The sequence below is a fragment of the Anopheles maculipalpis genome, chromosome X, assembly GCF_943734695.1.
Source record: "Anopheles maculipalpis chromosome X, idAnoMacuDA_375_x, whole genome shotgun sequence".
NCBI lineage: Eukaryota > Metazoa > Arthropoda > Insecta > Diptera > Culicidae > Anopheles > Anopheles maculipalpis.
Window position 1 is genome coordinate 1,709,711 of NC_064870.1, and position 15,782 is coordinate 1,725,492.

General features: G+C 49.1%; 3 protein-coding genes across 3 annotated transcripts in view; all 3 read right to left on the reverse strand.

Moving 5' to 3' along the window:
* LOC126561148 (uncharacterized) overlaps window positions 1-15,782 on the reverse strand; it is a 506,370-nt gene that overhangs the window by 167,622 nt on the left and 322,966 nt on the right. The gene's annotated exons all lie outside the window — the stretch shown is intronic.
* LOC126567677 (dihydropyrimidine dehydrogenase [NADP(+)]) overlaps window positions 1-15,782 on the reverse strand; it is a 338,650-nt gene that overhangs the window by 51,485 nt on the left and 271,383 nt on the right. The window lies entirely within an intron of this gene.
* On the reverse strand, window positions 9,883-15,100 carry LOC126568188 (chondroitin sulfate synthase 1). The gene is made up of 6 exons (XM_050224632.1): window positions 14,907-15,100; window positions 12,108-12,724; window positions 11,708-12,020; window positions 11,428-11,585; window positions 11,040-11,358; window positions 9,883-10,967 (listed from the first exon to the last, which is right to left on the reverse strand). Exons 1-6 carry the CDS (start codon window positions 15,055-15,057, stop codon window positions 9,883-9,885), a joined length of 2,643 nt encoding a protein of 880 aa, XP_050080589.1. The 5' UTR covers window positions 15,058-15,100.

Genomic DNA, 15,782 nt, shown 5'->3' on the forward strand with positions numbered 1-15,782 from the left:
TTCCTCGCTGTAGTGTGTGTCGTGGTATAAACAATGTCGGAAAAATCCGTCAATTCGTCTTGCAGCGCGTCCTTTGATCGTTATCGGGCGGCGCAAAAAGGATAAAGGCCTTGCCCAGATCCTAATGCTTGGGGAAGGAGCAGAATTAGCATAATTACACCTTCGTTTGCGGAAGTTTTGGCGCAAAAAGAGCCCGGCTAAGTAATTACATGTGGATTAGCGGGTTCCCGTTTATCCGATAATTGCGTTACCGTACCGTATAGGTTGGTTGAAAATTTTTGACCAGCTTTCTTTTCAGCTACCTCTCGTGTGTGACACAGTTCGGATGTATCCTTATCTACAAACTGAAGGGCTTAAGCCATTCCGAGGAACGGTGATGGAAGGTTTGTTTTGCATATTCATACGCAATGTCGTCCCCCCGGGGTCCCCATATCCTCAAAACCCTGTACCATATCAGCTTTCTTGGGCTAGAATTTACAATTCTATCTTCCAGAGCAGAGTTGGTTTCCTCACACCAGTTGACTCTAGTTTTGCAGATACCGAAAAAACGAAAAAAAGATAGAGCCAAGACGCCATTCAAAAGCAGGCACGCTGCTGTGAAAACCGGGAACATTTCTATTTATATTTATGGATGTATAAATTAAGATGCTCTGTAGGGTTTCGGCTGGCAAAACTATTTTGCACTGTTGAGTGTTGATCTTATCAGTAAATTTTCCCCCAGGAAGCAGGAAGCTCAAGCCCAAGCTGAAGAAGCAAGAACAAATAATAAATAATGAGTGAAGGCGAGAAGTGCAAATGCGAGGAGGACTGTAGGGTGTTTCTTTTTTGGCAAGCGAAGATTACCATTTTTAAGCCAACGGTGGTGGAAACTCTATCGATAAACGGGTTTGTTTCTATGTTCCTCGCGCAAGAGGCTGCCATATCTGGTGGTCATGCAAGATCCCGCATGATACTATCGCTGCCAGAGTTTCGTCACGCAGATTCACTTGCAGCGTAGTGTGTTGCGTTGCATACAAAAAGCGTTTGTGTGTGTGTGTGTGTGTTCGGAGATCGTAATGCTGTCAAGCAAAACTGGCAATACCGGACGGAAGAAGACGCGCTCCGGACACGAACCGAAACGGAATGTCAAGCTCGTAAGTAACACTGTCAGTTGTGCTGGCTAAGGGAAGTTCCTGGTGGTGGTTGAGGGCAGTTTAGCGGGGGAAGCTGGGAATGGAATAGTCAAAAGCTGGTAAGTTATGTACCGGAGAATGTAGACGCCACCGCCCGTTGAAGGAAATTTGTCCCACAAATAGTACAGCGACCGACCGAGCTGGAAGTAGGTGAAGAATTCCTCTCCAAGAATCGCCCTAGAATGCGAACACACTGGTCAGGTTGTCAGGCATTTCCGGAGGTTCCCGAAGGTCGAGTTTTTCGACTTTCCGCTCTACCGGGGGCGAAAGAATAACAAGCGTGCTTGGGACGGTGGCGGCGACAGGCGATACACGAACGAAAACAAACGATACCGTAAAGATAAAGGACAACGTTACAGAGCAAACAATCTTTTCCTCGGATGCCCAATGTCCGGAGATGTCGTGGTAGTGTGGGCGGGTGAGTGCTGGCTCCTTCCAACCGAGTGACGCGGGGATTCGTATAGAGAGGCATTTAATTAATTTCCAACACTTCTCCCCGTCCGGAATATCTCCATCCCATGCTCTGTGCTAACTTATCACTCGACCCCGGAACTATATTTGCCGTTTTAGACATGCTGGGGAAGATAGAAGTGAGAGAGAGTGTGTGCGAGAGTTGGTACTCCTTATCGGTGGACATATTTATGTCTTCCAGATACTTGCTGACTTTCCCCTCCCCCTTTGCTTTTACCCGATGCGAGTTTTTTTTTCCTCCACCAACAATATCCTCGTCCAGACCGGTTGTTGCTTCGCCCCGTGCGAAAAATCTCCGCCCCTGCGACATTTGTCCATGTGTTCCGGCAAGATGATGCGTCCGAACGATCGAGCGGAAAAAAGAGATAAGTCGCCCGGGCCCTCGACAACACTATTAAACTATAAATCTTCCGTCTAGCGAGTCGACGGGGCCAGGGGTCAGAAGCTGAATGGGCTATTGTTTTTAAATGTTGCACCGCACTGGTGGACGTTAATCGGATGGGGTAGGTAGCGGACCGGTGCGGAACCCAAACAAACGAGGGCATGAAAAATAAACACTTGCACCAGGAAGATTGGCGGAAGAATCATTAACCGTGACCGGAGCAGCGGTGAATACTGCGTGCGGACGCACAACCTTCCAGCGTGTGCTTAGAGCTATTCGAAGATGGCGAACATCGGACGGGCTAGTTGTTTTCATTAGCGCACATAACCTGCGCCCAAGAATGGGTGGAATGGTAGATGGATATCGTTGCCATCGTCTTTGGTTTTGGCACTCCGCAAAAAAGCAGGAGGCGTCTTCTAACCGCTGCAGAGTCGGGTACAAATGTGTGTCCTGAGCTGTATATCCAGTGAGTGCTGTCAGGAGATGGGTGAAATTGATTATTGGGTGCGTGTGAAGGAAGATATCCGGATATTGGTACGGGACCATGATGAGGATTATTTGGATGATGGTTGTAATTGAAACTACTTCACTTGCGCCTACGAAGCCTACCGATCGGAGTACCTAATGAATTCGAAAATGCTTGCTCGATGCTTTGGAGCACACTCGTGTCAGTGTGGCGAAACTAATTCGATGACGTATCCAAAATCAGCTCTAATAGCTGCCCACGGCAGGATCAGGAGTTGAGTTTTTTTGCTCTCTTGGTCTCCTTCGTCCACAAAGGACGATGACAAAGCTACCTTACTGGTTGTCGTCTATTCTAGGGATTCTGTAATTTTTCTACATCTTCCCTAACCTCCATGTTTACTTTCGTTTGGCTTTAGAACGGATGTGGCTGCTTCGGATGACTAGGCGTTAGCCCTGAATGAGTGGTGTGTTATTTAAGTTTTGCGGTGCGACAAAATGGATGGAGATTTTGACTGACACATTGCTCATTCACGTGAGCGATAGTTTCGCCTCCGGGTTCCGGACGGTCAACGGCTACAAAATACGAACCCTTTGCCAAGAAGGGAATCGGTTATCTGTCAGTCTCTTTTTCATACACACGAATCTAATGTCCCGCTGCGAGGATACTCGCCGTAGAACAATGTATCCTTCGCAATGAAGCCTCCGCTTTCAGCTGGGATTAGGCTCGTAAGTTATGCAGCTCCTAATTCCTTGGCCGGATGGAATGGATTATGAACCTGCTCCGGGCACCTATCTACTGGGATGATTTTTTGTATGACGGACCAACGATCCTTGTCCACGCGTTCTCAGCGATTACGGTTCGACGAGAAGAGTTCATTGGAAGGGGATGAGGCACAGAAAGGAAGCAGAAATATCTTCGCTTAGCAAAAGGATTTTGCTGTCACACGCAGATGACGAATCGGATTGACCGTCGGGTGTCTTCTTTACGGGTATGGGTAGAGGACATTGTCAGCTCCGACAAATTCCGATTATCATCCACCAAGTGTCTGGCCAGTGTGTGAAGCAAACAGGAAGGTGAGCTTTTTTATGGTAATGAACAGCCCCAACACTTCAATCTGGACGTAATCTGGAGACAGGAGCAACGAACACCAACCCATATAATCTAATGTTTGATTAAGTTTTGAAACAAATATTAATCTGGATTACTCTGGCCCTGGACGATTGCACAATGGCTCGTGTCCGTCCAGCTTGCCAGCAGCAGTCCGGCAACCGGTGTCATTATTGGAACGGAGGTTGTTACATTCGCAGCGTGTATGTGCGTGTGTGTGACAAGAGAATCTGCGGGGAGAAGAGAAATTGTAAAGTGCACTTTATCTTTCGATCGTTTGCCAGCACAACCACCTGCTGATAATAGACGTCCATTCGCAATTAAGCTCCCACCGTCACCGATACCTCGCACCTGTCAAGACGGCAAGTGCAGCACACCGAGAGCCGAGAAGATGTCCACTTTTAATGGCGTCGTCGATATGACGTACCCAGCAGGTCGATGCTCAACAGCCATTGACCAATTATGATAATGCAATGGTGATAATTTAACTTCGTGTTACGCTAGTTACGCTTCACTCCTCACTCTCTCGCAACACTTTGATTTTGGCGTCGGAATGGCGGCTTTCGGGTGATTGACCATGTGCGTTATGCGACTCTATTCGGCTCGTCTTAAAAGCCTCCACACACCACGTTGGGATAATCACCGGACATTTTGGACCGTGTTCTCTGCAGTAATTTTCATGCGAATCCTGAGCTACTGAGGAGAAATCCTGGTGAGTTTATTTTGAGAAATCGAATGACAACAAGTCTTGCAGTGGTTTGCGCCAGGTGGACCCTATTCGTTCGATAGCTCACGTTTAAACTTCGTAAACCAGACTCTCACACACACCAGAATCCTAATGGTGGTTGTAAAATCCTTCTCCGAGAACTTCTTGATTACTATCTCGTCTAATCCTCTATCGCAAGTCTCCTTCATTGGTAGCAGGAGAATAATTATCCATGGGTGGTAGGATTTACAGGAAGAACTCATGCCTTTCGCCGGTTGAAAAATGGCACTCAATTCTAATGTCCCGCTTCCCCAAAACCGTACTAGTATCTCGATGCAGCTGAAGCATAATGGTCAAGATCTTTATTGACCGTCCGGACGGTTCTTGATCTCCAACACTGTCTCGTCTAGCAACAACTGCGGCAAATAAAGCAACACAGCATGACACATTCCTGCCCTTACACATGCACGCCCTCACTGTGGTGAGCAGCAATAAAAAGGGACGCCCGTCTGGAAATGCCAAAAGTCATCAACATCTCGACAACCCGGTCCGATTGATTTCTTGCGACGTTTGAGTCTGATGCGTGAGGCGTTACCGGGAGGTTGCAGGTGTTTGTTATATTCTCGCCATTGATGAATTCCTCGACTGAACGAACCGGGCCGGGCATCCGATCTTTGGAACGATAAGACAGAACAGAAATCAACATAAAGCCAGGAATCATTGCAAAACATTCATCCCTTCAGTCTACTCACGAAGACATCCGGTACTTCCAGTTCCTAGGGTGCGTTGAGGGTTTTCTGCCTCGTTTTTGCTTTCGGAGTACAAATTTGTTTCATAGCACGTAGCAGGTGTCCTCATATTCGTCAATCAAACCGAAACGAAATGTCCGAAACGAGCGTCTGACTTCTCGGGACATAGAGTAGACGACGCATTACGTAGAGCAGCAAGCAGTATCTTGAGGGAGGGCTGGCTCCAATAAAACTAAAAGCACACCCCAACCCTAGGCACTGCTACTGATGGACGAGTGTTGGAACCTTAGTGGTGCAATCCTGATGTACTACGGTAGGTATGACGCAGTGAAGGCATCTCCCGGATGATGAGTCGTTTATGGATCCGCTTCGGTCCGTCCAGCATCTTTTAGCTCAGCATCCGGGTCAGCAGAACGTGGTCGAAGATTAATTAACGTTTAAACGGTGGTCCAGCAGCTGCCCTTTAGGGGTTTCGAACGAAGCGCGTCATTGCTTCAGACGTTAGCATACCCGTCGACCCGCCTGCCGTCAATAATACTTTCCCACTGACTGCCCTCATCATAATCTGCCGGGATTGATTTGAATAGAGCAAACCCTGAGAGCGGTTCGAGTGCTGGTGTAATGGACACCTCGTCTCGACCGCCCGGACGCCTTACGGTTTCGGTTTCGAGGGCGCGTCCCTTTCGCTTGACAAGATGGCTTACGGACAAAGTGCCGTAAGCTGGTGCACTTGAAACACGTGTAATTATGATGATTCCTTCCTGATCCACCCACCCTGCCCATTTGGCAAGAAATTGCGCATAAGGACAGGAATTCTTTCTCCCGAAACAAAATAGACAAAGCAAAAGAAAAAAAAAATGGCAGTCTTCTTACAAAAAGAAATGCTTACCAGTGTTCACCTTGATGCGGGGAGGGGGGGGGGGGAGGTTCTTTTTTTATTCCATCATCTTGAATGACTTCTTGCAACGACCAACTTCACCCTGCGGGCGGCGCGTTACATTATCGAGTCCCGGATTTCGTGCTTAAGTATCAACAAATATTTGCACCCCATAGTGGCGGGGGTGAGTTTGCTGCACACTATACCCTACCCAAGCAAGCAGCACAGGAAGGGTGGAAGAGGGGAGGGTTTCTTTTTTGTTTTGGTGTTTTGTGTTTTGTGGACTAGAAGAAGAACACAAGAATTTGGAGAGGTTTTGTCCTTTCATTTCAATTTTTTTCGGCTACCACTTTAATCGCCGTGACCAAGGCTCGCACACAAAAAAGGGAGGGAGTATTTTTTGGCGCCCTGTTGTTGCTTTGGTAATGCAGTAATTCCAAACTTGTTGTCAGAATGCTTCATTCTACCGGCCGCTGTGGAGTGCCGTGCCTTTACGCGTGCGAAGTGGTTTGAACCGACATCCGCGCTGATGGCGTTTTCTTGCTTAAGATTTTTCGTCGTCCCGGAATGCACAGCGTCCGGCGCTTACTCATCCGCGTCCACAACTCAAACAAGGGACTAAAACGACAGCAACCAGCCGAGAGAGAGAAAAAAAGCAACAGCAAAAGGGCTTTCTTTTTTTGTTTTCGCCGAATTGTTTGCCGATGGAATGGTTTGTGTGCGAACTGCCGCTATGCAAAATGCATTGCCGAACAAAGCATGGGCCGAAATTTGGACGAGTTAATGGACGGAAAGGTGCACGGCAACTTTGCCCCGGTAAAAGGGCACTCAAACTGGCCCCGTGCACAGTGCCTGCGCTTCATCAAAACCAAATAAAACAGCGAGAAAATGATTGGATGGATGAATGACGCGACTCTCGCTCTTAGCTGTTTTTTTTTACTAGTGCCTGGACACTCTCCACGCAAGGAAAAAGGGAGATCTTGAGCCACTTGATGGTGTGGGATGAAGGTGGCAATCATTTCTAAGAGATTTCATTCTTCCGACCTGTTTTAATTCTCGTCGTCGTCTCGTCCATCCCCAAACATTACCTTGTTTTGTGCGAAAGTTCGCGAAATGACAAAGAAAATTATACGCCAGGCGGTACTTCGCTGTGATGCCTGGTTTTGGTATGTGCTTATGCGCCAGCAAGTGATGATCAAACAGATAAATCAGCAAGTGTAAATGCTGGTCAGCACTTTCCAAGGCGTACACAAAGAAGGGTTTTATTTTCTGAAATGAAAAATGTGTGTATCAGGATTCCTTGGGGCTGTAAAATTAATCCTCGCTCGTGCATTACCCTCCGCGGGAGCTGGAGCCTTAGAACTGGTGCGTGTAATTACAGTCCAGTTGGTTGTAAAATTCATCCACCGCAATAATTCATCCCGTAATCATTGATGAAAGATATTTGCACACATCAACAGATATCCACAATCACACACACACACGCAAATGCATCGAGAAGATGTGTGTGAGGTGTTGGAAGAGAAGAATCATTAAGCAAACCTTCCCGATTTCCTCGATTACACGGAGAAAAGTTGAACCCCACACAAAGAAAATACACATCTCACAAAGGACATGGGGAGTAGGCCTGTGGGAGGCGAGAAATAAGGGTTTTGAGATGTTCACCCTCCCATCCGGTTGATGCATCTTAAAGAAATGGGGGAAGAATTGCAGCCATCGATTGCAAATCCCGTTCCTTAGCGTTGCAGCACGCACAACCCAACTGTAGCCCCTGATTGTATGCAACACGCATGCCAAACATGTGATATCCAACCGTGCATCCTGAGCAGGGTAGTGACCGTAAATGTTTAGGTTGTGTGTGAGCATTCCGCTATCTTTTTCCCTCCACCGAAACGTGAAGATATCGGTTCGGGAAATCGGAATGCCGGCGTGCTAAGAAAACGGGGTAAGAAATTAAGATGTGAAAAGCAAAAGCAAAGGCGCTTTTCTCTACCCCTTCTATTAGAAACAGGGGTGAAAAACTCACCCACCGTTATGTATATGTGAGTGTGTGTGTTTTTTTTTTATTATTTGTTTTGAGGCGATGAAGAGGATGAAAAACGGCGGGGGAAGGAGGATTTTCCTTTTGGTTTCCTTCACAAGCAACGAGTAATTATTTTCTTTCCAAACGCACCCATCAACCGGCACCCGAACTAAAGTCATTTTTTCTCTCTTCTATGGTGTTGATGGGGGGGTGGGGGAGGGGGAGGGAGGGGGGGGTAGTAGAAGTGCATCAAGGGGCGGGAGGAAGGATAAGAAAAGGGTGATGTATTTTGCAATATTTGCATAAAATCTTGCGGCTGCAGGCCGAACAAAGAAATTAATGCAATGGCCGCCGTAACGTTCCTGCAGGAAATCCTCCCTTTTTGCGGCTGTTACTTGCAGTAGGTCATTGCACTTTGAAGGATCGTCCTTTTGCATAATCCCCCGTTTCATCTAGCTTACTTACTCTGCTGGCCTCTTCTCCTTCCCTACCTCCTGATAGCTTACTGCCGCTTTACGCCACGTATCCTCTAAAAACCCACATTACACTGTACGAAATGGAGTCGAATTGGCTTCCAAAAGGGGGGGAGACCAAGCTCACGGTCATGCTGGTGGGTTTGTTGGTTGCGCCATTGTTAACACTCATCCGGTGTGGTAGGCTGGAGGCTGTATACCACCGCCCCATACACCCCGGTTTGGCCCCAGTAGCACCGCTAGGTTACTGGGTAAATAGGGCAACAATTTTCCAGCAACGCAAGGGTGAGATGATGTGTCATGTGTCACGTCACGTACACAAACACAGCAAGGATTTTTTGTTTGCTGGCGCAATAAGGGAGAATATGGAGGAAGAACACAACAACGAGGGGAAAAAATGCAACGGAATGCACTTTAACGAGCTCGAGGTTATTGCTGTTCCTTTGTCGTTTTGTTAGCTGTTCCTGCCTCGATTATAAATTGCGTCGCATTCGATACTGCTCAGGTGGTACAGTGAGTGACGTTAGAATAAGTTTGCAACGTATTCCAGTACAGACACTCCATGACTCACCCCGTTCCCAGCAAAGAAGCAGGAAAGTAACAGAGATCTTCCTCATGCGTCAAATCTTGGATGAGATGGCCATGCTACAGGAATAACCTTACCTAATTATTTATTTTAAAAGCCACATATGACAGCATAGCAACAGGCTCATTTGATGTTCTTGATAAGGTTCTTCTTGGCTTGGACGTACTAATAGGACGCTTCAGGCATCGGATCAGATACTAAAGCATGAGATTTTACCGCTCGAATTGACCAGCGGTAGCAAGGATATCTACAAGAATTTTTTTCATAACCCACACTGTATACATCCGGTTACTGCATAGCCGAATCCACTTCCTGCCGTTTTGGTTGCATTTGATTGGGGTTGCGGCATTGCATCGGGAGAAATAATGGAACGACAACAAGAGAAAAACAGGACGCTTAAGTGCAGAGTGCATCGTGCATGCTTTAAGGAGGGTTATAAATCAAAATGACTTCAGTGACAGGAGCTGCGGGCAAAGAAAAAAAAAATCACCGTGCGCCCTCGATTGACAAGGGAACGCACTAGGGAAGGGAAATGCACAACTGTACACGTTCCAATTTGTGTGCGTGTTGATGTTTAAGCAAACAGTAAAGGAAGCTGCACACGACAAAGAAACTCATTTGCTTCCGCTGAACGTGGACGAAGAGAAGGCGATGTGAACCAAGCACAGGAATGGATCAAAGCAGAATTTTGTTATACACACACACACAAAGCTTTCGGGATGATGAGGAAAAAAAGGTGAAAAATCAGCACCGGAAGGCGGACGGAAACTCATAGGGAATGGTTTAGAAAATCACGTGAATCGTTTAATGTACTGTACAAAAAAGATACTGCTAGCGCGACAGTAGTCCAGATTCCGGCGAGTGTATCGCCTATCCGGTGCCACGGTTTTGGCTGTGGGTGCGGGCAAACATCAGCAGTGCCTGGCTGTGGGTGAACCGGTCGTGCAGCACGCTAAAGCTGCCGATCGTGTTGGCTTTGGTGCCGAGACACATCTTGTACTGGGCCTCCTCCAGGCTCGTATCACAATGTATGGGGTGGAAGATGTGCACCAGCGACGGATCGGGCGCCCGGAAGATGCTGAGCTCCTCGCTCGGCGGTGGCGGAAGCGGTGCGGCGGGCGGCGTAGCCACGAACGGATCCCAACGACCGTCGGCGATCGCCTGCAGCCGCTGGTTACCGCGCTGGTTGAGCGCAATCACGTTCTCGAGAAACTTCACGTCCTCCAAACCCCAGCCGGTAATGTCGGTGCTGAAGCCTTTTAGGTCCGGTCGTAGAAGGTCCGCCTTGTAGATGCCGACCAGCCCGTAGCCGAACTGCCGGAAGTACCCATTGTCGTTCGTGATCCGGTACGGGACGGAGAAGTTGCGCGGCCGATCCGAATCGCTGGCCGTCTTCGGACGCTCGGTTGTGGGTGGGGCCCAGCCGGGCGAAAGTATTGTGCTCGGTGCGCGCGGATCGTACTCGCTGAACACAATCGGCAGATAGATCTGACGGTGGCGGATCACATTGTGCCGGATGCGATCGAGCGACTGCACCGTAAACACCATGTCCACGTCGATCATGAAGAGGATGTCTTCCGGGTTGCAGTAGGGCGACTTGATGGCCCGATCCAGCGCAACGCCGCGCGAAAAGTTCCCGTACAACTGCAGGTAGTTGATGCGGCTGTACGGGTAGCGTGCTTTCAGGTTGTCCAGCAGCGCAACAATCATCGGCGTCTCGACGGGTTCCACGTACATCGATACCAGCAGATCGGTGGCACCGTCTTGTCGCAGTGCGACCTCCTCGAAGTTGCGCAAAAAGCGCATAAACGTTTCGGAGCGTCCGGACAGTGGTATCACAAGCACTATCCGATCTCGACGTGTCCCGGCACTAGGAGACAGCCCGTTGTTTGCGAGCGTATCCGTTAACCGCTCAAGCCCGTTCAATAGTGATTTCACCCGATGTGAGATACGATCTAGAAGAGAAGGATAAGAAAGGGTCTGATAGCGTTGGAGGCTTCGCGCATTAACAAATGACCATCGCTTACCGAGTCCTGTCGCATTGCTCATGTGTCGCGTGGCGTCGGTGATTGGTGACGCCCGTGGACTGGTCGTCACCGCATGACTAGGCACCACACCGTCGACAATCTCCCGCACGCGTATTTCCGTGAACGAGCGCTGTATGTAAAGATGGCGCCGTACCGGCACGGTCATCTTCTTGCCCCGATACTTCTTGTACACCAGCAGCAGATCCAGTATCAGGTCCTGCCCGTACAAGCTGTTGACGCGCATGTACCCGTACAGCAGTTCCCGGAACTCGATCACACGGCCTCGCTGTCGCGAAAAGTTGTTGATATGCTCCATGATCTGTACAGCGAGAAAAAAGGAAATGGCGTTTTCAACAAATTCTACAACATTTTGCAACACCGCGCTTACCTCCCGCACCACGTCGGTTAGGCCCTCCTTGAGCGACGACTCCGTACGACGCTTCGGGTTCGGGTGCATGCCCGAGTAGAGGCTCTTCGCTATAAAATCCCACTCGATCACCTCCTCCAGTGTGCGTGGCCGGTGCCGGTTCAGATCTGGAGTTGCACCTGCGAAGTAGAATAGTCAATGTCGCTAGAAACGCCCCTCTGGTTGCACGGTTTGCTGTGACTGACTGGTTGTGTGTTTTGTGCATCGCGTGGACTGAATGCTGTACGCAACCTCTACCTACCGAGCACATTATGATCGCCGAGATATCCTGTGCTGCTTTCGTCTTCGGGAAAGATCGGCACACCAGGCGCCAGGTTTTTGTTGATGCGCGGTATCTGCAACAGTGTCGTCATCTGGGCGATGTCGCGGTGTAACAGCAGTGACTCTTGGCGCAACTCCTGTGCCTGCAGGCCAAGCATGTATGCGTGCAGTCGGTACATGAAGGCCGGTTTCTTTACCGGATGCAGCGTGATCGCATTGTGCACTTCCTTGCTCTTCAGATTACCCGAGAAGGCTCGGTTGCCGCTCGAGTTGTGGTGCAGGATGGACTGCATCTGCATAGAGAAGGTGAAGGTGTAGACAATGGCACACTAACTTATGTGACTAGCAATGGTGAGCAGGAGTATGTAAGATGATTCTACCTCATAGTTCCACGTGCACGGAATGCCGGCAAACTTCTGCACGCACCGGCCCACCTCGACGTCCTCGTGCGTGCTGTAGAGATTCTTCAGACAGGTGGGAATATGCGGTGCGACACGGCGTAACGTTTCGCGGCTCATGATCACGCCCGGTCCACCCATGCAGAAGTTCTCGTCGAACTCGAGCGACAACAGGCCAAAGTCTTCGCTGTTGCCGCGCCCGGCCTGCCCGATAAACTGGGGCTTCGAGCTGTCGATCGAGCGCAGAAACTTTTCCAACCGGTCCGTCCGTATGTACACATCGTCGTCGGCCCGGGCAAACCATTCGAACCGATCGATATAGTGCTCGTACATGTAGTGTAGCATCATGAAGCTCTTCTTCTGCGGTGGGTACCGGTCGTCCACACCCTTCAGCGCGACTAGTGGAAGGTCCGGTGCGACCGAGTCCTGCGAGCTGAAGAACGCAATCTTTCCCGGCACTCGTTTACCCCACGTTTCGTACACGGCCCGGGCCCGTCCCTGCAGGAAGTCCTTCGCCGTCATCACGCCGACAAATACGAGGTTGTTCTGCGAGTTGGTGGGCAGCTCGGATGGCTGCAACCCAATGATGTCCAAGGCCGCTAGTTATATGAAGAAAGCAAGTCAGTGCGTGTGTGTGAAGTGTAAATTAACCATCACTGAACAGTTCACCACATACAAAAAAAAAAACTAAATCAGATCCAACAAGATCCCTCCGGAAAAAAAGGGGAGAAGGCTATCAGAAGTTCTACGCAAATCTGAGACACTATCACCAACATCGTTCGTCGTTGAGGAGCAATTTACCCATCAGTACCAATTGATGCTCATGAGCCGGGCTTACTGGTCCCAAGTCTACAGCACACTGCTTACCTCCCCTCACCCTCTCCCTCGTGCATGCCGTACAAATGTGGGATAAAAAGAAATTGGAACGCTACTTGAGTTGAGGGCAATTTTCTCATCAAAGCCAAGCTCGCCTAGCCGGAGGACGGAAAACCTAGCGCAGCTTGTTTTACAACGATCTTGTGCACAAGAACGCTGATGCATTAGCGCGCGTGTGTGTGCATGGATTGTTATTCCTTCAGCGCGAAAGTTAATGCTCACCATGATGGTCTAAAATATATCCCTCAAACAAAATATTTAGAGTACCACAGTTCCAGAATTCCGGAATTGTACAAAACAAGCAAATACACGAATGCTGTTTGATGTCTGTATTGATCTAGCTGTTTATCAATCATCCAAACTCGATGTCGGCCAAGCAAGGCATGCTAGAAGATGGCAATTTTCCAAGGAAACATTCCTACCACCCACCACGATATCGCTCAACGACCGCCAGCGTTGCAGATGCACCTACTTAAAACAGTACAATGCGCGTGATGAGGCGGTTCGATCGGAAGTTACACATGCCGCTTACACACGCCCGGCTACGCAGACGGCTCGTTGCGGTAGGTCGTCTAGCAAATGCAAATGGGAAACATTTCCCAAGAGAATTTATTTTCCCTTCCGTACCCCGAACCGGCGGTCTCTGCGGCACGATATCCACACCATCTTGGTTCATGGAGCTCTGCCATCTGCATCAATAAGTTTTGTTACAAAAGGAAGTCTTTATTTTGCTGCGAGTGAGATCATAAGAAAAGCCGGTTGAGTTTCCCCGAGTTTTCCCGCTCTTGAAGTTCTCAAACCAGTAACCTAATGGCGGGCATTGATTCCATATCTTAATATACGCATAATTGTGCGCTCGCGTGATTGCATCATATTGAACCAAAAGCTTTTTATCGCTTTTCGAAGAGGAAAACCACTCACTCTCCTGTTCGCTTCTGTGCGGCACCATATGCACTTCACATTTGACGGGTGAGGTTATAGCATTGTGCCCGGTTTGTCATAAAAACTCGTCTCGAAATGTTCGTTGCCAACGAACCAACCATATAAGATCAGAGATTTTGGGATATGAAAACACATAAGACAAAAATAAGCACCACCAACAACAAACATCTTAATGCATCACATACCCCCCCCCCCCCCCTCAAACATGATGCCGGCCGTGTCCGGGGTACACAAAAATGGTTGAGGTTAAGAGTAGGAACGCATAAACAAATTAAAGCAAACCGAATGATGGCAACGTAGAAAAAAAATGGAGAAAAAATGTGCCGCGTCTGGCGATTCGCTCTGCCGTCGGTCGGTGGCTGAGGGTCACGCACCGCATCGGATGAAGACGATACTTTTTTTTACAACTACCCGGCAGCAGGAAACAGAATGAATCTTTCGCATATGCGGCCCGCTACGGAATCTGGTCGAATGTTCCTGTTTATTTGTTTGCATTCAGCGCGGAATTTGCTTCCCCAACGATTCACTCTCTCTCCGGGGACAAATTACGGCTTGACGGGAAGATCGGGTGGAACATCATTTCACAGCAATTAGCAACACCAGAATGTATGACGCAATTTGAGGGTCATCGAGCTGCCGAGGGTGACGGTCAACGCGGCTGATCGATTAGTTTGATTTTTTTTTTTATCGCAACCAAAGTCTGCGACACAATCAATTCAATTGAGGCCTATCAGTAAACGCAAACGCTTTCTGTATATCCGATCTCAGGTTCAGGTCCAGGAAGCTTGTAGTCTGATTGCTCATTGCGATACAAAAAATGTATTAACAGGAGCCCCACAGATCCGTTGAAGTTTCTAGCTAATTACTGGTTGCAGTCTGCCGATGCCCTCTAACCTCTGAGCCTCCATTTCTCAGGGGCTTCAGAATGTGTAATCTGATGCTGTTCTGACGCAAACTACTTACATTTTTGCTTGATGCTATTGATGGTGTTGCACATGCTGACAATCTCTAGTGTGCGATAGTTGCGTAGCAAGGCACCGATACAGAGTCCCACGATGATGCCGAAAAGTCCGTACAGAATCTTCTTCCGCTGTGTCATGCTGACCACTCCCATCGCCGTCTGTCGCTCCCAAAAAAACGGTCTCAGTACAGTTGGGCGATACGAACGTTTAGAGAGTGGGGGAGTGGGGGAGAAATCTGGGACGGAGGAGAGAGCGTTTCCCTTTTTTTCGTGTAGGGCTTTTTTTGAGGATATAAAACACACACACACATACACTTCAATCACTTTCACTTAATTACAAACGTAGCTCTTTTCTTTTTTCACTAAACGCACCGTTACGGAATCTTTTCACAACCACCGGGTGTAGTTCAAACAATACTGCTTCTGTTGCTTCGTCTGTCGTCGTTCGGTCGAGTTTGTCTAAGGAGTCTCTTTGAGGCTGGCAGCTTGTTCTGCACCACTCTTCCACGCGGTCGGGGGGGACTATTTTCTTCTCGCGAGCGAATGGCATTCAAGAATTTGCTTCCCCCTACGCCAGAATTCTTGCACGATCATTCACGCGCGATGGGCGTCCGGGAGCACGCCGGTTCCGGTACAGGCTGGTGCGGCGCGAAACCCCGGTCCACGTCTCCGGCGGCGCCGCTGCCGTCGCGGTTGCCCGTGGCGCCACTTGCGCACCCGATGCGTACCGATGTAGGCGTGGAGGCTGCTGGCGGCAACAGTGCTGGTGGTCGCCGTGCTAGTGGTCCGCTTGGCTCGTCCGAGTAGCACTTCCATTTGCAACCACCGGTAAGGACGGACCGGCTAACTACGCCACGTCGCGGAACTTCGTTGCCGGG

Bases quoted from the DNA above. Each gene is read 5' to 3' on its own strand.
- LOC126568188 (XM_050224632.1), bottom strand. From the start codon at position 15,057: ATGGGAGTGGTCAGCATGACACAGCGGAAGAAGATTCTGTACGGACTT. The intron at 11,359-11,427 runs GTAAGCGCGGTG...CTCGCTGTACAG, and splicing joins TAACCGACGTGGTGCGGGAG to ATCATGGAGCATATCAACAA. The intron at 10,968-11,039 runs GTAAGCGATGGT...CTTCTCTTCTAG, and splicing joins GAGCAATGCGACAGGACTCG to ATCGTATCTCACATCGGGTG.